The sequence below is a fragment of the Vitis riparia genome, chromosome 9, assembly GCF_004353265.1.
Source record: "Vitis riparia cultivar Riparia Gloire de Montpellier isolate 1030 chromosome 9, EGFV_Vit.rip_1.0, whole genome shotgun sequence".
NCBI classification, from domain to species: domain Eukaryota; kingdom Viridiplantae; phylum Streptophyta; class Magnoliopsida; order Vitales; family Vitaceae; genus Vitis; species Vitis riparia.
The window spans coordinates 2,362,865-2,384,371 of NC_048439.1; the positions used below are offsets into that span (position 1 = coordinate 2,362,865).

Below are 21,507 nucleotides of genomic sequence, written 5' to 3' on the forward strand. Positions count from 1 at the left end.
AGTAATTTTAATAATTAAAGTAAAAAATAAATAATGAGTTTTAAAATAAAATAATTTAACTTAAAGTTAATTTAAGCTATTAAAAAATAAATATTAAATTTTATTAAACATCCAATTAGCTTTGATATTTTTTTTGGAACACTCTTCTTACAAATATGAAAGGGTTTAGCTCCTCTAACTCCTCTTACATATATGAAAGGTGTAGCTGTCATTCATGAAGAATTTGACCTTGAGAAGGACCAACAACGAATCTAAAGTTGAGGAGAAATTAAAAGAGAAGGATAAATTGTAGAAAACAAAAGAACCATTTGGAGGAAGGAATCAAATTGCAGGCTCCATTCCCATGTGCTCCAAAAGGTTGATATATGAAAGAAGTTTTAGGTGTTATTTGTTTTTTGGCTGAATAAAAAAAGTTAAAATATTTGACTTTTTCTATTTAACTAAAAATAACTTGTTGACATCGTCCAACATAATTAAAGTGAATTTATTGTCAATAAGTTCACTTTAGTTATATTAAACGATATTAACGAGTTACTTTTAGCTGAATTAAAAAAGTCAAATATTTTGGCTCTTTCCGTTCAACCAAAAAACAAACATCAACACAAAGCTTCAATCATGCAGTTTGGTTACTCCCCCTCCTTGTCTATAGCCATTTCCTCTCATGGTCTATGGATAGGAATGGTAAATGAACATGACACAAAATCGAACATGATTTTCATGGGGTTAAAGGGGTTATATTGAGTATAAATGAGTTTAGTTCAAATTCGTGTTGACATGTATAATCTGTTTAATAAAATAAGTAATTTTTTTGCCATCTGTATAATATGAATTTAACTTGCATTAACTCATTTAATAATCTTGCTATTAACCTAATTATATCTTTAAATTATTTAATCCATATTTGACTCATTTTAAATTTATTTTCAATTAAATTAGTTCATTTAATCATAAAAATATTTGATTGAGATATTAATCATATGAACATATATAAAACTTAATCTGATTATTAAAAAGGAAAACCTAATTATTAAACAGATAAATGAGGAATCTACAATAGTTTTTGTCACGTCATAATTTTCATATAAACCATACATTGAAAAAAAAAATTAAATTCATACTAAAGATATCAATTTAAAAGATGACTTTCACAATTCCATAAAATTGAATTTATATTAAAGATATTTTTTGAAAATATATCTTCCGCAATTTCATGTGGGCTTGATCAGGGTGGGGTTTCTCGGCTATACTAAGAGGCATATTTGCAGTAAATATGGCCACCCCAAAATGGCTTTGTGGGCAAACCATAGTGAGCATCCCTCAATGCATTAATGGGCCTTTAATGGGCCATGAGCCCATTTCCATTCAAGGCCCATGGTGCATAGGTTGGTGATTGGGCCTTGGTCCAGGCCCAATCAGAATCAATGAAGCCCACAACCACCAGACTCACTAATGGTGTGTGCAGTATTGACAGTCATTACAGCACACCGTTACAGTTTTTTCATTTCTGATCCGTACAACACTGCATTTACTTGAATTTAAAAACATTTAATCGCTTTGTGGATTTATTTTTCTGATAAGGCAAGGCCGGCTTTGGTATATTATGGACTATCAATACTTCTGAAAGCTCTTGGCTTCATCAATTAATGCCTTCATCAAATATGAAAATAAATTTTAAAAATATTTATTAAAATATGACAATTATTATATTACTATTATTATTATTTTAAAAAATGGGGCCTAGCTTAGGGGTTGTTTGGATGGGTTTTTGATGCAAAATCAGATATAAATGGACAACACGGGTTGTTTTTATGGTGAGAAAATGCTCTGCCTGCCACAATCAATTATGAAATGAACTATTCCTTTAAGAGGTTATATGGGAATTTTCAGAAATGAACAATCCAAGAAGAGCCCTTTTGGTAGTAATGAAAATACTTTAAAATTTATATTTAAAAATATTTTTTAAAATTATTATCAAACACACTCTAAGTTGGGTCGGACTTGAATTACGTTTTTTCAACTCGAGAGTTGGGCTCAATTAAGCCCATATCGAAATTTTGCTTTTTAAAAAAAAAATAAAAAAATAAATATGACTTCATCAATTAATGCCTTGCCTAGCTTAGGGGTTGTTTGGATGGGCTTTTTTTTTTAATGCAAAATCAGATATAAATGGGCAACATGGGTTGTTTTTATGGTGAGAAAATGCTCTGCGTTACAATCAATTCTTGAAATGAACTCTTCCTTTAATAGGCAGTATTGGGAATTTTGAGAAATGAACAACCCAATAAGAGAATGGGCCTCTTGAGAAAGATTTTATTATTATTATTTTCAAAAAACATTAATAAAAAATGTTATAAAAACATTAAAATTTTAGCATCTAAGTTGGGTTAGACTTGGATTAAGTTTTTTACTTTTTTTTTTCTAACTCGAACCTAATTTGAGTTGGACTCAATTAAGCCCATATCTAAATTTTGCTTTTTTAAAATAAAAAAATATAAAAACTTGAAAATATGTAAAAATAATGGTCATAATATATTTTTTAAATAAATAATATATGTGATAAAATATAATAAGTAATTTTGTTATTTTAATTTTATAAAATATAATATATGTTGTTATGGGATACCTTTCATAGAAATTTTGTACACATTGGTAAGCGTAATTTGGAGTCGTTCTCAAGAGTCAAAAAAACAAAAAAATGATAACCAACCACCAACAATATATCATTTCACCCCTACGCAACGTTTTCTATCTCCAATGGCATCATTCAAGTCATTGACTTGAGGGTAACCAATCATTCTATTAATTAAAAACAATTAATTTAGAGAATAAGAATATTGATAGATTATGTAAAAATATTAATCAAAGACGGTAACATGAAATATAATAAGAATTAAATTTTAAGAAATTAATAATAAGTCAATAAAAAATAAAAATAAAAACAAATAATTTAAAATCTAAAAACAATTTGATTTTAGTAAAAAGTTAAGAAAACAAACATCATTGTGTTAGGTAAAACTTAATATTTATTAATTAATGAGTTAAGTTGATTTAAGTTAAATTATATTTAATTATTGACATAAAATTTATTACTTTATTTTTATTTTAAGTATTAAGTTTGTTTGATAGAATTAGCTTAAAATTCATTTTAAATCATTAAATTAACATATTTATTTTCATAAATTATAATTAGGGTAAAAAAATATAAAATAACAATGAAAGTTGTGAAATAGTAAAAAAGATCGTTAAAATAATTAAGATAAATAAAAATAAAACAGTAAAATAAAGATACGAAGTTAAAATAAGTTAATTATTTTTATTTATTACTTTTTTATTTTTTTATTTTAAGTATGTTATTAAGTTATTTTATCAAATATGTTATTAAGTTATTTTATCAAATATACTTAATAACTTAAATTAAATTATTAATTAACTTTAAGTTATTAAGATGTTTTATCAAACATCCACCTAAATATGAAATTAATTGCATAATCATTACATATGTACTTAAAAAACACAAGAAAATTGTCATTTTCAAATATTACGAATTATATATGGAAACACGGAATATGATAACATGAAATTTGGATTTGAGTAGTTCAAAATGTCTAAATTTTGGTGAGAATGATTTTGTTTTAATTTTATTTCTAATTTAGTAAATAATTAAAACACAATAAAAAATAAGAAATGAAATAAATTTCTATTTTCATTTCCTTATTCTAATATCTCCTTTAAAATCTTATAAGATTTCTTTTTCCTTTTTTTTTTTCAACTTCCATGTGTTATTAACATGGAAATATGCATGCCAAATGTAACAACAAATTGAACAAAGATCATAATTATTTTAGATTATGACAAATTATATTGAAATTATTTTCCTTTTAAAGATCTATAATTTTGTCACCTTCTTCTTTTTTGTCATAAGAAATTATGAATATGTATATTGTGATTTAAAAATAGTTCTTTGTTTTTTGTTTTCTAAAAATAATTTTTAAAGACAAAGTGAAATACAGATTAATTTTTAAAAAATAAATATGACTAGTTTTTAGCTGTTTTTTTTTTTTAAAAAAAAAACATGATACAGTTTCATCATATTTTCTAAAACTTGTTTTTTAAAACTATTTTTAAATCAAAAAGATAAAAACCGATACTTAAGAATAAGTTTTAGAAAACATGATCGAAGGAGTCTTATATGCACATGGATTAAAAAATAATTTTTTATTTTTTATTTTTAAATTTATTGGGATAATAGCAGAACTTTTAAAAACCCTAATTAAGAATGGAATGAAGTCCACCTCCACCGGAGACACCAAAAAGAATAGACAAGACTCCAAACAAACATTTGCCTTGGTTTTGCCATCACCCCACCATAAGCTTCTCTCTCTCTTCATTGCCTTTGGGTCTCTTCCTCAGTTATAAAACAGCCCCATGTACTGTGGAAAGAATAAAGGAGGAGGAGAGTAAAGCACCTGAAAACAGCACTGACTCCACCACTCATCAAACACTGTATATAAATTCAGTGAAATCAGGCGGAATTCAAGATACAAAGCAAAAAGTGTGAGAGCAATTACTCTAGTTCTGTGGAGGCCTTTGATCCTTCTTCTACATTCATCGTAATGCCATTACACTGCATTTTGGTAATCAACTAAAATCCCACTTTTCTCTGTTTTTTTTTTTCCTTTTTCTTTTGGTATCTTTCATCATTTGGTTATTTCTTTTCTTTCTCTTGTACCAGAAATCTTGATTTGGCTGAAGGTTTTGCTGTTTTGGGGTTGTGTCTTGGGCAGAACCGTGTGTTTGGGCAATACCCATGTTGTGAGAACTGACCCACTTCACCCATTTGATGTTTAAATTGCTCTGTCTCTTGTGAAAACTCTTCCGGATCAAATACCCATATGGAGAAAACCAAAACCATTTCTCCATTCTCATTGTAAGCTACAATTTCAGGCTGGTTTTGAGATTAGAGCAAAGAAAGTTCAGTTTTTTTTTTTACATTTGAGTGCAGGTTTGGATCGGAAAAAGGGTGTTATCGGATTTGATTTCTGCATAAAGACTATACTCAGAAGCAGAATTTGATAGGAAATAGTCGTTAAGATGCACACAAGGGTAATGTCATGGGAGGAAGGCAAGGAGTTTGAAACTATAAGTAGAACAAACCAACCTAAGGTTTTCCAACTTAGACTCCTTCAATTTTTATTGCTATTTTTGCTTGTGGGTCTTGGAGTTATGATTTTTAGTATGAATATGATTCGATATTTTGGAGTTGAGAGCGTAGTCCCTGTAGCTCGGTCCCATTTTCAACCTTGCTTTGAAGAGGCAAATACTTTAGAAACTTGGATTAGGCCTCCATCCAAACTGTTACACAGCATGAATGATAGTGAGCTGTTTTGGCGAGCTTCCTTTGTTCCCGGAATAAAGAACTACCCATTTAGGAGAATTCCAAAGATCGCCTTCATGTTCATGACAAAGGGGCCATTGCCACTGTCACCTCTATGGGAGAGATTCTTCAAGGGCCACAAGGGACTATATTCAATATATGTTCATTCTCTGCCATCTTATGATGCTGATTTTCCAGCTTCATCGGTTTTCTACAAGAGACAAATTCCTAGCCAGGTATCTTTTTCTTTCCTCTTCTTTGCTATAAAGTTGCATATTCAACTAACTTTGCTTTTGAAGCATGCAAGTTCAATTTCGTATGGTTTCATTTTGATAGAATGCCGATTAGTCAATGTGCTCAAAGTTCCTTTTATATAGCCAGATCTCACTATTGTTGTGTGATTTAGTGAACAAAGTAATCTTGTCTGCAGTTGCTTTGCCTATCTACTCTACGTAACCCTGAATCTTCTTGCTTAAATGATTTGAATCAATTCCCCACATTACTGCAAACAATTTTTCTTTTCTTTCTGACTGATTGTGTGGTCAAAGATAATGTCCTTTTCTTTTTTACTTGTTATGGGCATCAATTTCTTTGAAAAGAGAAGTGGAAAATTCCAGTTATCATAAGAGCCTGAACATTTCGTTTTGACATAAACTTCAGAAACTTAGTACATGGCTAGAACCTAAGTATGCATCTAGTGTGGAGGTCTATGTACTTCTACCTTCAGGAAGTTTGTAGCTCTTTTGCAACATCGTAAAGTAATAACACTTGCATATACCCAAAAAAAGAATGATATTGTGCTTTCAAATCTTAGTTTCTCTGATGTGTTGAAAATTATTGGTAGACTTGGGCAGAGCAAGTTGGCTTCCTGACTGAACACAGTCATAGCTATGTGTTTGTGCTAGTTTGTGATAAGAAAATTGGGATTAGTATGATTGTACTTGTTGGGATATTTGACTATTGATACCCTGATGTTTTCACCTAGCCCTGTGAATTTGGCAATAATGAATAGTTTCTGGATTTTTGTCATGTAAGGATGGTGAGAATGGTGCAATATAGGGGCTGTTTTCATTTGTTACTTTACAAGTATGAGCATTGAAATTTTTGAAAACTTCACATATTGAGCAAGTTATCTTGTAGCCATGAAACCCTTGTGGCTACAACAGTAAGTATTATCTAGGGTTGTTCTAAGCATCCTATATTGCTTCTTACTACTCATTCTTTATACATTAGTTGATATATGTGATGACCATCATTCCTAATAGTTCTCTACATTCCACCAGTGTGTAGATCAAATTAAACCATTAGGCTGGGAGCACATTCATTGACAAGTACCTTCCGTGCCTCCACTGTTTATGTCCTACACAAAGTAGGATCTATCCTTTTGGAGAGAATACTGCTCTGTTATCAGGGAAGGATGACTTTAATAATCACACTCATTATAGTCTCTTTTCATGTAAATGAAATCTGACCACCGATTCCTTTCCAAGGGTGGAGCAAGATTTGTGAAGCCAACCTCATAATTGAGAGAAGGATTTTTTTGGATTGCTTCTTAATATGCTACATGCTTGTATTTGGCCATAATTTCTCTTTCAATCCTTCTCACACACGCATTTTGATTGATTCCAATGGTGTGGACTCAGGCTAGGATATGTGCTAGAATCTGGCAGTTAATTATGATCTGTGGGTATCCCGCTGGATTTAACACCAAAAAAACATACACTTAATGACGAATGCATGGCTGGCGTTTGGTCCGTGCAGCTATCATAATTCTTGAACATCACACATTGGGTCACTTTTCTTTTTACTGTTACTGTTCTCTTGTTCTTTTGTTTTTTGTTTGGTTGTATGATGTTAATCTATTCCTTCCTTTTCTAAAGTTAAAGGAGTTCTGGATTTTTATGCGAAATTTTCATATGATATGCATTGACATATATAGACTACCCCTTGAATGTGAATGCACAGACACAAAACATTTCCAGGAAAAGGAATCTCTTTCTTTAGCAGGGATTTTATAATCCTAAATAGCCTACGCTTTTGGGAGTGAAAGTGGAAAGATATTCAATAATTGTAGATATGTACCACTATTGATCTACCTTTTTTGTTCCATGCAATAATGCTCTCGTATTATTCAGTAAATGATGTGTCCAAAGGATGCGGGTTATTCAATGAATGATATTAATTGGCTTCCAGTGTCTCAACATCCCCTTAAGCGTATTCTCATTTGACATGTTCTCTAGACTCTATGGCTGGAACAGTTCTTACTCTTGTGCTTGTCTCATTTGCAGGTGGTGGAGTGGGGAATGATGAGCATGTGTGATGCTGAGAGGAGACTACTAGCTAATGCATTGCTTGATATTGACAATGAATGGTTCATCCTCTTGTCAGAGTCTTGCATTCCTCTCCACAACTTCAGCATTGTTTATCGCTACCTATCAAGATCCCGATACAGCTTTATTGGTGCATTCGACGAAGATGGCCCTTTTGGGAGGGGACGCTATAACCCAAACCTAGCACCTCAAGTTAACCTCACCGAATGGCGTAAAGGATCCCAATGGTTTGAAGTTAATCGGAAACTTGCAATTGACATAGTTGGAGACAACACTTTCTACCCAAGATTTAAGGAGTTTTGCAGACCATCATGTTACGTGGATGAGCACTACTTCCAAACAATGCTGACCATCCTGGCTCCACACCTATTAGCAAACAGGACCACCACTTGGGTGGACTGGTCAAGGGGTGGTGCACACCCTGCCACATTCGGCCAGGCTGATATCACAAAGGAATTCTTCAAGAAAATCATTGAAGGTGGCACCTGCATTTACAATAACCAGCCAACTTCACTTTGTTTCCTTTTTGCAAGAAAGTTTGCTCCAAGTGCATTGGAACCACTCTTAGACTTAGCATCTGAAGTTTTTGGGTATTAACAAATTGATGAGCAAACCGATTACATTTTTTCTCTGAAAAGTGGCTGTTGGAACATGCGAGTCATGTCATGAAGCAATCTTGTTTCAGGTGAACGCCTCTGAAATCTTTTTCCCTACCACTTTTATTCCTTGATAACATGTATTACCATTAGGTTTAGATCTTAGACAAGCTCCCAGGGCATAATGATATTCTATATGTTTACATCTTACACAAGGTTATGGGGCTTAATAATATTCTCTTTGATTGTATTTTGTACTGTATCTTATGAATGAATATCTACATTTATGTTTGATGGTTCATCTTACATCTTGTCTTTACTGCAAACCCTTGAAGCATTTGGTGCATGGAGAAGGTACCTTGTTCTTGTTGTTCACATTGGGAGGCTATTGGATGCAGACTTGTGTTGGTCTATTTAAAATGGGTGGAAGTACATAAATGATAAAACATTGATTTGAAATACTCTTGACCTAGGTTGGAATTATGAATGTATAAAAAATGAATGTGTAGGTTCGGGTTTTGACCATCTCATCTAAAACCAATTGATGTTCGATAAAGGTAAGTCAAACCTTTTATGACATTCAACATTATACTCCGTGGGTTTGTTGTGTCATCATTTATGAAAGTAGAGGTGAAAATGCTTAAAAAATAGTTATTGACCATATTTTTCTCAAACAATTTTACAATGTTTTTTATAATAAAAATCTAATTGGGAAGTGGGAACATGTAATTTTATTAAATTATTTTTTGTATTTTAAAATATTTTAAAAAATAATTTTTTATCTATTATGTTTTTTTTTAAATTATTTTTCATATGGACAATTATAAAAGTTGTTTTACAATTTAAAATGTTATCAATCTATTTTTCAATAAATGTTTTCAAATATTTTTAAAAAATAACCTTCATATATAATATTTTTTAATCTTCATATTTATACAAAATATTTTTTGAAAGGGCCCTAATAAATAAATAAAAATATAATATTTTTAGAAGAAATTGCAAAAAGTAATAACCAAAAAAAGCTTTTATTATTCTTATTTTTGAAAACAAAACAATTGTACTGGGTTCCTAATTATTGCTTTAGGATAGCCCAGTTTAATCCCGGGTTGTAATCCTATTATTGATGATACTATGAATTTATCGAATGTTGGTTGTTACAGAATGATCAACAAAGAATTGGGTGTCTATGGAAAATGTAAGCGCTTTCACAAAAATTCTTTGTTTTTAAAAAAAAAGAAAGTCACTCATCATGGATTTTGAGGGGTTTTTTTTTTTTTTTTCAAAATATGAAACTAATTTTAAAATTTTAATTTTTAAAAAGATAACTTCAATTGTTGTTATAAAAAGTAATTTTTAAAAAATATTTATTTTCCTCACAAATCCAAAAATTTCTGTGATGTCGATATTACCCTTTATCCCAAACCTTCATTTTGCCGCCACGGGAGTTCAACAGCAACCAAGGCCGCCTCCAATGGCGACGGTGCCAACCTACGGCCTTCGTCGGCTGAACTCCGGCAGGCCATGGATGCAGAATTTCCGCAGGTCCTCTATTCTCTCCTCTGCAATTCCTGCAATTCAGGATTCAGAGGAATCGCAGTTCGACAGTCCAAAACCTAAGACTCAATCCTACTTTCCAAAGCGAGGTCAGACCTTGGAGCTCGTCTGCGAATCCCTGGCTTTCAAAGGAAAGGGCCTGTGCAAGGTGGCTGACACTGGCTTCGTTGTGCTCTGCGACCGTGCACTCCCCGGTGAACGCTTCGTTGGCCGCGTCACTCGCAAGAAAGGGAACTACGCCGAGGTTAGGTGGAATCGTTGATTGTTAGTTCCCAGGTTGTTTTCTGTTTGGTTGCTGAGAAATTCATGTGCTATGGAAATGAAGTTTGAATATTGTGTGTTTTAGGTGTTTTATCAATAATGAGAAGAATCCCTTCGAACTGACCCAAGCAGTTGCAGTTGTAGATGTTTTTGTTTTTCAGAAAAGATTATATCTTTTATTTTTCCAGCATTTTCTTGGAAACCAAAGCCTCATTATCCTTGTGATTCTCAGAAACCGAACAGTGAATTTTGTAAACCCTCTTTTATTTTTATTCCCGACTCTGAGGGCTTGGACGGTTTGGTTTTGAAATGGGCAGGTGACTAAGGTGGAGACAATATCTCCTCACTGGGACATTGTGGATGCCCCATGTGAATATGCTTCAAATTGTGGAGGTTGTAAGACACAAAATTTATCATATGAGGCCCAGGTCAGAGCAAAGGAACAGCAAGTCCAGGAGTTGGTGATACATGTTGGAAAGTTTTCTGATAAAGATCCTGAATTCTCTAGTATCATGAAGCCAATTGTTCCTTGCGATATTCAATTTCATTACAGGAATAAGGTTAGCAAAGAAAGCAAACTTGCTCCCTGCTGTTGCATTGTTTTCGTTCCATTGTGAAATAATTAATTTCTATTCTTTTCAAAGACTTCAGTATCCAGTAGTTAGTCATTCCTATGTAATGTGCTTAGGACACTCTTGGAAATGATTGTGGTAAAGATGCTTTCAGTCTGTAGCTACTTCTGTTAATAGTAACTCCATTAGAATCACTTTTAAGTAGAATCACTTTAGTGTTTGAATATAAACCAAAAAAGTGTTTTGTATCATGTTATATGATAAAGAAGTGATTTTTGGAAGTAGCACCTATTGAGTAATCACTTGGGAATCACTGAAGTGATTTTCTAGATTCTTAAAAGTGATTTTCAAAATTTTTCCAAACACCTAATGGCTCTAGAGAAGTGCTTCCAAGCCAAAATCACTATCAAACAGGTTCTTGGTACCAGATAGTGTAACTAAGGGTTAGATAAAAAACAAACTTGGACACTATGCCATGCAAAGAATCCACTTCAGAATTATAAAATATGGTCATACATATCTCAATAAATCTATCTTTGGCCTTAAAATTATAATTTGATCTTCAAAACTTTAGTTCTGGACATGATATTTAACTGCCACCTTATCATCATAAAATCTGCCAGCCTCTTTCCTGAAAAGTGGTTTCTAGATAACATGCTATAGGAAAATGTGGGTAACCTTCAAATGTGGAGAAGCATTAAATGTCAAAGATATGATTGTTACACCAACACTTGCCCAAAGTTTTCAAAACAATAAATCTCTAGCTAAAAAATTCCCTCCCAATTGACTTTTTCCCATATCATGGACGTAAAAGATCTTTTATTTTTTTAGTTATCCAATAAAAAAAAAAAAAATGGGACATCAAAATAAAAGATGGAAAAAATAATAATCATTGGTTTCCTGTTTCTGCAGATGGAGTTCTCTTTTGCTACCCAAAAATGGTTACCTAGAGAACTGTTACACGAGAAGGAAGATGGTGCCAGTGGTTATGCACTGGGACTGCATGCCCCTGGCTTTTTTGATAGGGTTCTGAATGTCAACAAATGCTTATTGCAAAGTGAGCCAGCCAATACGGTATGCTATTTTTTATTTATCTTTTTTAAACCTGTATGTTGTTAGCTCATTGACAAAGTCCCCAATTTATTATTGACTAAAACTGTATGTTAGGTCAACTTACTTGTATGCAACATCTTACTTGCTCCGTACCATTGAAATCAAGCACCCTATCTTTAGCTTTCCTTTAGATTGATAGTGGCCTTCCTTATTTGCATGGCACACAATATTTAAAGTTAAAAGATACAATTTAAGCTGTTGAGCTAAATTTAACTTAAGGAAGGGAAGAGTAAACTAAAGTTCCCTTAAAAGAGTTATGATAAAAATTATTTTTTAAAGTTCTCAAGCAGTTTTTCTCTGCATTGTTTAAAAGATGCTTTGGATATCTATTGTGTTGTTTACGATTGCTTTTCTTTCCATTCATGGAGAAGTTACATTTTTTTTTTGTAAGTTCTCAAAACAATTGGTTTTAGTGAAAATTCCAAAGATGCTTTGATGTGCATTGCAGAGTACTTATTCTTTTCTGTTGTTTGCCTTTGAGGTTTAATGGGAACTGCTTCACCCATATTTATCTTCCAAAACTAAGTCTTGCTTCTAAACCATTGTATCACATAATACAAACAAACCTTGTTATCATTCTTGGATGCAATCATACCAGCATTAATGCACTGAATCCCATCCGAGCCTTGTTATCATTACATACATCAGTTTCTATCTAATGAAGTTAATAGTGTGGCCCAGTTTGTTACATTGTTTAATCTTGATGATGGCCCGTGGCTAAATTTAAGAGTGCTAGATATATGATAACAATCATTCTCTTATTTATTTATTTTTTAGAAAAGCCCTCAAACTTTAATAATTATTAGCCGTAATTTCTAAAGGTCTATCCAAATAGATCGTATTATAAGATCTGATCTCCCAAGCATGATATGAATCATATGATATATAAGTTTGTGGTTTCTATGCATCAGCATTGTCTGGCTGGTTGGTTCATTTGGACATAGAGATGTCCTCATTTTTCTAAACTACTTTGACTATGCAATTATTTTGCAGCTTATCTAATTGTATTTTACTAATATTCACAGCTCTGTTACTCTGTTCTATGGCTATTGGCAGTATACTTGAGTTATATTCTGAGTTTGCTCTACCTGCCTATTTGAGTCATGTTTCTGATCCATAGGTTCTCGCAGCTATTCAAGAATGTTGGAGAGATCCACAATTCGGCCTATCTCCATATAATGTTCATTCTCATGATGGATTTCTTAAGCATCTGGTACTAAGAACGGGCAGGTACTCAGAGTTCTACAAATTTCTTCTATTGTTAGCTTTAGTGCTTTATGGCTCCTATGAACGTTCAGTCTAGTGATACTTATAGTCATAGTTGTGCACAGAAGACACCCCTGCATTACCTTTCAAAAGAAACAAACCTATGTACTATGTTAACCCCTCTTCAATTTGTTGTGCTTTGGTGAAATCCAAATTTTGGGTCATTCATGAATGGAGGGAAAAGGGGGAAAAAAGGCCCTTTTCCTTGTTAAATTATGCACAAATGTGCAAAGATATTTTTTCATTTGGAGGCTGCATTTTTATGGTTAAACAGTAAAAGGAAAATCTTCTTGATGGCTAGACATGCTTCTTGATGGCTTGACATGCTTCAAGAAGTCCTTATTTATTTATTTATTTGTTTCTGTTTGCATGCACACACCTGACACCCAACTCACAGCATTCAGTTCTTTCACCCACCTCTTTCTACCTCTTAAATCATGTGTTTGTTTCTTCTTTAACCTCTTATCGGGGGTCGCCAAAACTTTCATGGTATACCATATTTTTCCCTTTGATATTCTGAACTATTGTTTGGATTACAAGCGCCTGACATAACCTTTTCCTTTTCAGGGATATCAAGACCGGTCTACCTGAACTTATGGTTAATTTTGTAACTTCATCTTACAAGCCAGAGCTGCTGAATCCCCTTGTTGAAAAGATTTCAGCTATTCCTGAAGTGGTTTGTATGACCAAATCCTATTTTATATATTTAAAGTCAAATTAGTTTTTTTATCCATGTATTCCCCAGTCCTAATCAACTTTTAAGATCAGATATAGCTTTTGTGCTTTCTCCCTTACACAGTGATTCAACTTAATGAGGCCTTTCTACAAGCTAAATTGCCCCTCTAAATGATAGTTTTGGTTACCATGTTAAGGGTTTGGAGTAGGAAAAATGATGCTGATTAATTTCAATCCCTCAATATTATGTAGTGGTATGTACTACTAGTTGTTTTTTGGCCATTTCAAACTGTGCATCTTACTATAATTATTAAGAAATTCTTCACTTGTAGCTTCTTTGATACAGAGGTGTTAGTGAAGATCTCATTATTTAATGCTTAAATTATTTTTTTTTTGATAGACAAAGAGAACCATTAGATTAAAAAAACGCCAGAAAACAGGGGGCGCTCCCTAAGTACACAGGCTGTATACAAAGAAGGCCCAAAACAAGGCAACAAGAGAAAAATAAAGTCTAATAAGGATTAGCTAAACAACAACCCTATCACCCAACAAAATCCGAAAAGAGAGATAGTCCAAGTCCAAGTCCACAAATTGTTGAGACCATTCAAGCAGGGACCGAAGAAAAAGTTTCCTCAAGCTCGTATTTGTCCTCTCTTCCTCTAGGAAGGTTCTTCGATTTTGCTCTCCCCAAATACACCAAAACAGACAAATAGGCGCCATTTTCCAAACTACACTCCTTTTCTTCCCCATGCCTTTCATTTTCCACTCAAGAAGCAAATTTCTCACCGAATCTGGGAGCACCCACACCACCCCAAACGAAGAAAACAATAAGTTCCAAAGATCCCTTGTCTTACTACAATGAATTAGGATGTGGTTCGCCGTTTCCTCATTTTCTTTGCACAGGTTGCATCTATTAGCCATAGACCAACCCCTCCTCATTAGCATATCTATAGTGGAAATTTTACCCCAAACTGCTTCCCAAGCAAAAAAACGAGTTCTTAAAGGGGCATACGAACCCCAAACCTCCTTTTCTGGAAATAAAGGGCTATTGTCTTCCTTCAAAGACCTATAATAAGAATTTACCTTAAACGTTCCTTTTCTCTCAATTTTCCAAACCAGAAAATCCTCCCCTTCTTGCACCCTTACTGTAGAAATGTAACCCAAAAAGTGGTTCACCTCCTCTAACTCCCAATCTTGAAAGGGTCTTTTAAAGTGCACCTCCCAACCCCCACCTCCACCTTCTTGTCTTCCCCACAGATCAGCCACTATTGCAGAATCATTAGCTGCAATTCTAAACAGCAAAGGGAAGAGATTATTTAGCTTAGAATCTCCTACCCACATGTCCTACCAAAATCTGGTTCGTCTCCCATTTCCAATATGAATCCTAGTTCTGAGAAAGAATTCCTCCCAACCCTTCCTAATGTCTTTCCAAAGGCCCGTCCCATAAGACTCTCTCACCTCTCTAGTGGTCCACCCACCTTGTACCTCCCCAAATTTACCAACAATGACTCTTCTCCAAAAACTCTCCCTTTCTATAGGAAATCTCCATAGCCATTTTCCGAGCAAAGCATGATTGAAATCCTTCAAGTACCTTAACCCCAACCTCCATGCCTCTTATCTTTACAAATAACATCCCATCTCACCAAATGGATCTTCCTTCTTTCCTCCATATCTCCCCACAAGAACTCCCTTTGAATTTTTTCCAATCTGAGTCTCACTTTCCTTGGGATAACAAAAAGAGACATGAAGTAGATAGGGAGATTTGAGAGTGTGCTCTTTATGAGGGTAAGACGACCTCCCTTAGAGAGATATTGTTTTTTCCACATAGCCAACTTTCTCTTGAATCTTTCTTCTACCCATCCCAAACTCTACACGACTTGTGGGATGCTCCAAGAGGTAGGCCTAGATAATTCGTAGGGAGATTCCCCACTTTACACCCGAAAACTGCAGCAGCTCTATCCACCTCTTCCACTCCCCCAATTGGAATAATTTCGCTTTTTTGCAAATTAATTTTTAGACCTGAAACTACTTCAAAGCAGATAACAACCCACTTCCAAAAAATCAGCTGATCCCTATCATCCTCACAAAAAAGGAGAGTATCATCAGCAAACAATAGGTGGGAGACTGACACCCCTTCTCCCCGTCTTCCCGATGCCTTGAAGCCCCTAATAAAACCATTCTCTTCAGCTCTTGAAATTAATCTACTGAGTGCTTCCATGATCAGCACAAACAAATAAGGTCAGAGTGGATCACCTTGCCTTAGGCCCCTAAACGTTGAGAAGAAATCTGTGGGAGTACCATTCACTAACACTGCCATTCTCACAGTCGATATGCAACAAAAAATCCATTCACGCCATTTTGGACCAAAACCCATCTTCTCCAAGACTGACATGAGGAACCTCCAGTTTACGTGGTCATAAGCCTTCTCAATGTCCAATTTGCACACTAAGCCTGTCCCAACACTTCTCTTCCTTGAGTCTATCGCCTCATTAGCCACCAAAACAGCGTCCAAAATCTGCCTCCCTTCTACAAAAGCATTCTGACTATTCGAAACCAATTTTCCCATTACTCCTTTCAATCTATTTGCTAGAACTTTAGCAATAATTTTATAAAGACTCCCCACTAGACTGATTGGTCTATAATCCTGCACATCACTAGCCCCCTCTTTCTTCGGGATCAGCACTAAGAAGGTTGCATTATGGCTTCGAAAGATCACATTCTACGAGTGGAGCTCCTCAAAGACCTGTATCACTTCCCCCCCAACAACAGGCCAGCAGGTCTTCCAGAAAGCCAGCGTAAAGCCATCCGGCCCTGGCGCCTTGTCTCCCCCCAGATCAGAGAGAGCTCTGAGCACCTTCTCGATCGAGAATTGCCTCTCCAAAATATCATTATCCAAGGAATCAAGAGTATTAAATAGACCAGACTCCACTTCTGGTCTTCTCACTATGGGGTCCTCAAACATAGACTTAAAGTAAGACCCAATCCCTTCTTTAAGCTCCTCCTCTTTACTCAGCCTAATACCCCTAACTGTTAGGCTACTGATAAAGTTTCCCCTTCTCCTAGCATTAGCCATCCGATGGAAAAACTTGGTGTTGCTATCTCCCTCCTTCAGCCAAAGAGCCCTTGACTTCTGCCTCCAAGAGATTTCTTCGAGGATGGCACAATGATTAAATTCGTCTCTGGCTGCCCCTTGACTCCTCCTATCTTCCTCAGAGACAGAGCCAAGACTTTCTAAATTGTCCCAATATTTTAACTTCTCCCAGACTGCATTCTTCTTAACTGAAACATCGCCAAGGGATTCTTTATTCCACAACTTTAGGTCATGTTTCAAAGCCTGAAGCTTCTTCGCTATCACAAAGCTTGGACTCCCCCTAAAAATGTAAGACTGCCACCATTCTTTAACCTTATCCATAAATCCTTCCACCCTTAGCCACATGTTCTCAAACCTAAACGGGCTTTTACCTTTTCTCACCCCACCACAGTCCAACAGAATTGGACAATGGTCAGAAACAGGTCTAGTCAGAAGACATTGCATTGCCCCGGTCACTCGTTCCTCCCAGTCTCCTGAGAACAGAAAACGATCTAACTGAGCCTTAAGGGCCCCTCCTTCCCCTCCTATCCAAGTGAAAGCTCCACCCCCCAAAGGTGGGTCAACTAGTTCAAACTCTTCGATAAAGCTTGAAAACTCTCTCATCGCAGTTGACATCTGCCTTCCATTGCTCGTTTCAGTTGGGAACCGCACTACATTAAAATCCCCTGCTATGCACCAGGGATCATTCCACAGCCCCTTGATTGCGGCTAACTCCTCCCACAACTCCCTCCTCTCCCTTCCTTTGCTCGGACCATATAACCCAGAGAAAACCCACACAAAGCCCTCTTCACAATTTCTAAAACGACAAGAGATAGAAAAAGACCCCACTTCGACCTCCAACCCTTCCAAAACTCTTTTATCCCACATTACAAGCACCCCACCTGCAGCATCCCTAGCATCTAAAGACACCCAACCTAAATGCCTCCCAATTCCCACACTCTTGACAACCCTATCAGACATTTCCTTCATCTTTGTCTCCTGAAGACAAACCAGATCTGGCTTGTGTTTTCTCACCATCGACTTGATGACCATCCTTTTATCTGGGTCATGCATGCCTCTAACATTCCAGGACAGTACTCTAAGCTTCATAAGGAACCACGGTCATTTGCCTTCCCAACTCCCCTTCCTCTGTATTTGCACTTTATTTTATCTGTTCCCTTCTCTAAAAACATAATGTCACTGAATTATCTTCCAATAGTCATTTCATGCAATCAATTACTCTTTTTTTTATTTTTTGTTTTTATTTTTTATTTTTGATGGTTGACAGGTAAGCATTGTAAACAACATAAATACTTCTGTTGGTAGTACATCTGTTGGTGAGCAGGAATATATTTTGCATGGGAAGTCTGCCATCACTGAACTCTTGAGAGGGCTCACATTTCAAATTTCAGCCAACTCCTTTTTCCAAACAAATACACATCAGGTATGCTGCATGATGAAATTGAATGTACTGTCAGCTCATGCTGGTTTTGATATTCTGTCCCTATAGTCTCTCACTTTAGTTTCCTATCTAGCTTTTTGGATGTTCCTTGATGGCAAATTCTAAGACTTTATAATGTTCAGGCAGAGGTGCTGTATAAACTTATAGAAGATTGTGCTGGTCTTAGAGGTGACGGCTCTGAAATTGTTCTTGACCTGTTTTGTGGAACTGGAACCATTGGTCTAACACTTTCCAGAAGGTGAATGTTTTGTAATTGTTCAGTTTAGTAATTTTTATCAATCTGACTTTGAATGCCTGTTGCTTTCACTTTATCAGGGTAAGGCATGTTTATGGCTATGAAGTAGTGGCTCAAGCTGTTTCAGATGCTCGTCGGAATGCCAAGCTGAATGGTATCTGTAATGCCACATTTGTTGAAGGGGATCTTAATAAAATTGGTGAAAACTTTGGCAAGGATTTCCCTAAGCCTGATGTTGTCATTTCAGGTGATCTTCTCTATCTGATGCCTGCTTCCATAATCTTTTAGAAATGTTAATATCATTCTCTTCTAGAAACTGCAAGGCATATTATACTTAGATGCTTGTTCATAGTGTCCAAAGAAAGCATCAATTGAGAGTAGAGGGGTTTGAACATTTGAATTTTAGGGTGGTGGCAATGAGTTGCTTACCTAAGACCTACCTTCATTATTTATTTATTTCTGTAAAAGTAGGAGCCATGTCATCCTGAGTTCAGTCTTGGGGTTGTGTTCATGAACTGACCTAAAACTCAGTAGCTTCATATCCCGAATCCCATTTTAATTAGGATATAAACATTGGGCCTCTTAACTTTGTTCTAATGAAAAAATCTTGCAGATCCAAACCGCCCAGGCATGCACATGAAGCTCATTAAATTTCTTCTAAAGCTCAAGGCGCCACGCATTGTTTACGTCTCATGTAATCCTGCCACATGTGCACGCGACCTTGATTACCTTTGTCATGGTGTGGTATGTATCTGTCTTCTCTATTGGCGGTTCTTATCTCCATAGCTTCATCGTTTAAGCCGGTGAGAACTTAATGTAGGTGGAGCAAAATATTGAAGGATGTTACGAACTGAAAAGCTTACAGCCTGTGGACATGTTCCCGCACACTCCACATATTGAGTGTGTTTGCCTGTTGGAGCTTCGTTGATCCTTGCTTGTTGCCAAGCGCTAAGGTTAAAAGGCTCGTACCCATTATTTGATGTGAATTTGTCGTATTTCTTTGATGATTTTTTTTTTTCCTGAACAAAATTTTAAATGTTTTCCCCAGAATGGCCAAGCTCAGCCGCAGAAGGTAGCTCTGGTTGGAAGAAGACTCAGAATAAAGAAGGGTAGGCTGCTTGTATTTTGGTACAACACAATTTTTTGAGATGAGTAATGGCTGTATGTTGCTGAGAACAATAGCAATAACATTATTTTTGTAGCTTTGAAATAGGCTTGTACATCATATAACATTATGAAGAATTTGCTAAAGTTGATATTCTAATGTGTTTGGACACAAATATGGAATAAAGAGCTGAAATGAAACAAGTCATATTTCAGAATATTCTAAAGAGTCTGTTCAAAAGTGATTTTAGGAAGTGCTTTTAAAATTTTTAAAACTTAAAATTTTTTATCATTCAAGTATTAAAAAGGTTAAAAATATTTTCTAGAATCAGTATCACTCAAAGTTTAATAAGATATGATTTCTCGGAACAATAATCATCTGTCTTTTAGGTTATATTTAGTTTTTGAAAAATTTGAAAGAAATGAAATAAAAAGGAAAAGGGGAAAGAAGTAAAAGACAAAGGAAAATAAAAAATAAATTTAAAATTAATAAATTATTTTTATATGTTTTTTCAAATTTATTTAATTTAATTTTTTATATATTATATAAATATTAAATAATTTAAAAATGTATAATTTTCTAATAAAATTTTAATTTTATTTAATTTTCTTTTCTATTTTGGGGAAAATTATTTAGCATTTTGTTTCCTTCTTGGTAATTCACTTGAGAATTCAACATCAAGCATCAAAACTTTCAACATCATATAAATGTTAAAGCTTTCCAGGTGTCATTAGAGGAGTGATGCCAACCCCAAGAAGTGTCATATGTCAATCAACCAAACTATCTTAATGTAGACGTCTACTCCTAGATTTTTGTTGCTTTTTGGCTTGAGCATAAGCTTGTCATTACATTTAAGCTCTCCACACGCCGGCTCCAAAACAGGTGGAAATTTTTAGTTAAACGAGTATCGTGTCAATATGAAATTAAGCCACGTATTTTCAATTTTAAAGAATAAAAATAAATTTAAATAGAAAAAATCATAACAGTGATGAGAAAAAAATTAAATGAATTAAAAATGGTAAATTTTTTTGAGTATGATAAAATTTTATTGAAAAGGTTTATGAATAGTAGGTTTGAACCCAAAGCATAATTTTTTTATTTTTTTTATTTTTTCTAGATTTTGATTAAATATAAATGGGTCTATATTAAATTTGTGTCGATTGCCTAATTTATTCAATAAATATGTAATTTTTTAGTCAACTTATATAATATGAATTTGATCTATTTAATAATCTTGTTATTAGTCTAATTGTAGTTTTAAACCATTTCATCCATGTTCGACTCATTTTAAATTTGTTTTTAAATAAATATGTCAATTAAAATATAAATATATTCGACGTATTACTTGTTTAATAATTAGATAGAATTTTGATTTACATTTTCGACATGATTATTATTGATGTCGGGTTTAGGTCAAGTTATGTAGTAGAATATCTTAAGTCTTAGTATGATATAAATATGAAATTTGCTGCAAGAGGAGCCCTTGTCACTCATTTAGGCCATTTAGGCTTTTTAAAAAGATATAGGCACAAATCAAGTAGAGTAATTTAGGCAATAAAAATTAGTTAGAGATATTTGAAATCAACTAATAAAGGGAATTCCACAAACCCTAGATAAACATTAAACACCCCATATTTAGTACTTCTAATGCAAGTTCTAAAATGTGTTCTTGTAGATTTCTGGGCAAGTAAATATTTTTATCTTGTATAATCCACCGTCTTCTGTAACTTTCAGAGTCTTTCATATATTATAATATTTCTAGGACTTCCACAAACTTTAGATACAGGCCGCCACATTCCACATTTCTCTTGCAAATTCTAGAAAGTGTTTTGAACTCTCCAGTTCCTTAGCCTCTGGGTTTCCTCATATATGCCTATGGGTTGGATGAACTTCT

General features: G+C 34.5%; 2 protein-coding genes across 2 annotated transcripts; both read left to right on the forward strand.

Annotated features, from left to right (window-relative positions):
- The first annotated feature begins 4,354 nt into the window (after nucleotides 1-4,354).
- On the forward strand, nucleotides 4,355-8,606 carry LOC117921548 (glycosyltransferase BC10-like). The gene is made up of 4 exons (XM_034839459.1): nucleotides 4,355-4,634; nucleotides 4,733-4,812; nucleotides 5,003-5,610; nucleotides 7,663-8,606. The coding sequence occupies exons 3-4, from the start codon at nucleotides 5,092-5,094 to the stop codon at nucleotides 8,299-8,301; spliced, it is 1,158 nt and encodes a 385-aa protein (XP_034695350.1). The 5' UTR covers nucleotides 4,355-4,634; nucleotides 4,733-4,812; nucleotides 5,003-5,091; the 3' UTR covers nucleotides 8,302-8,606.
- Nucleotides 8,607-9,681: 1,075 nt separating this feature from the next.
- LOC117922618 (uncharacterized RNA methyltransferase CT0009) lies at nucleotides 9,682-19,788 on the forward strand. The gene is made up of 11 exons (XM_034840784.1): nucleotides 9,682-10,098; nucleotides 10,433-10,675; nucleotides 11,600-11,761; nucleotides 12,921-13,030; nucleotides 13,634-13,742; nucleotides 18,100-18,255; nucleotides 18,396-18,511; nucleotides 18,589-18,755; nucleotides 19,122-19,252; nucleotides 19,329-19,461; nucleotides 19,557-19,788. Exons 1-10 carry the CDS (start codon nucleotides 9,697-9,699, stop codon nucleotides 19,434-19,436), a joined length of 1,704 nt encoding a protein of 567 aa, XP_034696675.1. The 5' UTR covers nucleotides 9,682-9,696; the 3' UTR covers nucleotides 19,437-19,461; nucleotides 19,557-19,788.
- The last annotated feature ends 1,719 nt before the right edge of the window (nucleotides 19,789-21,507 follow it).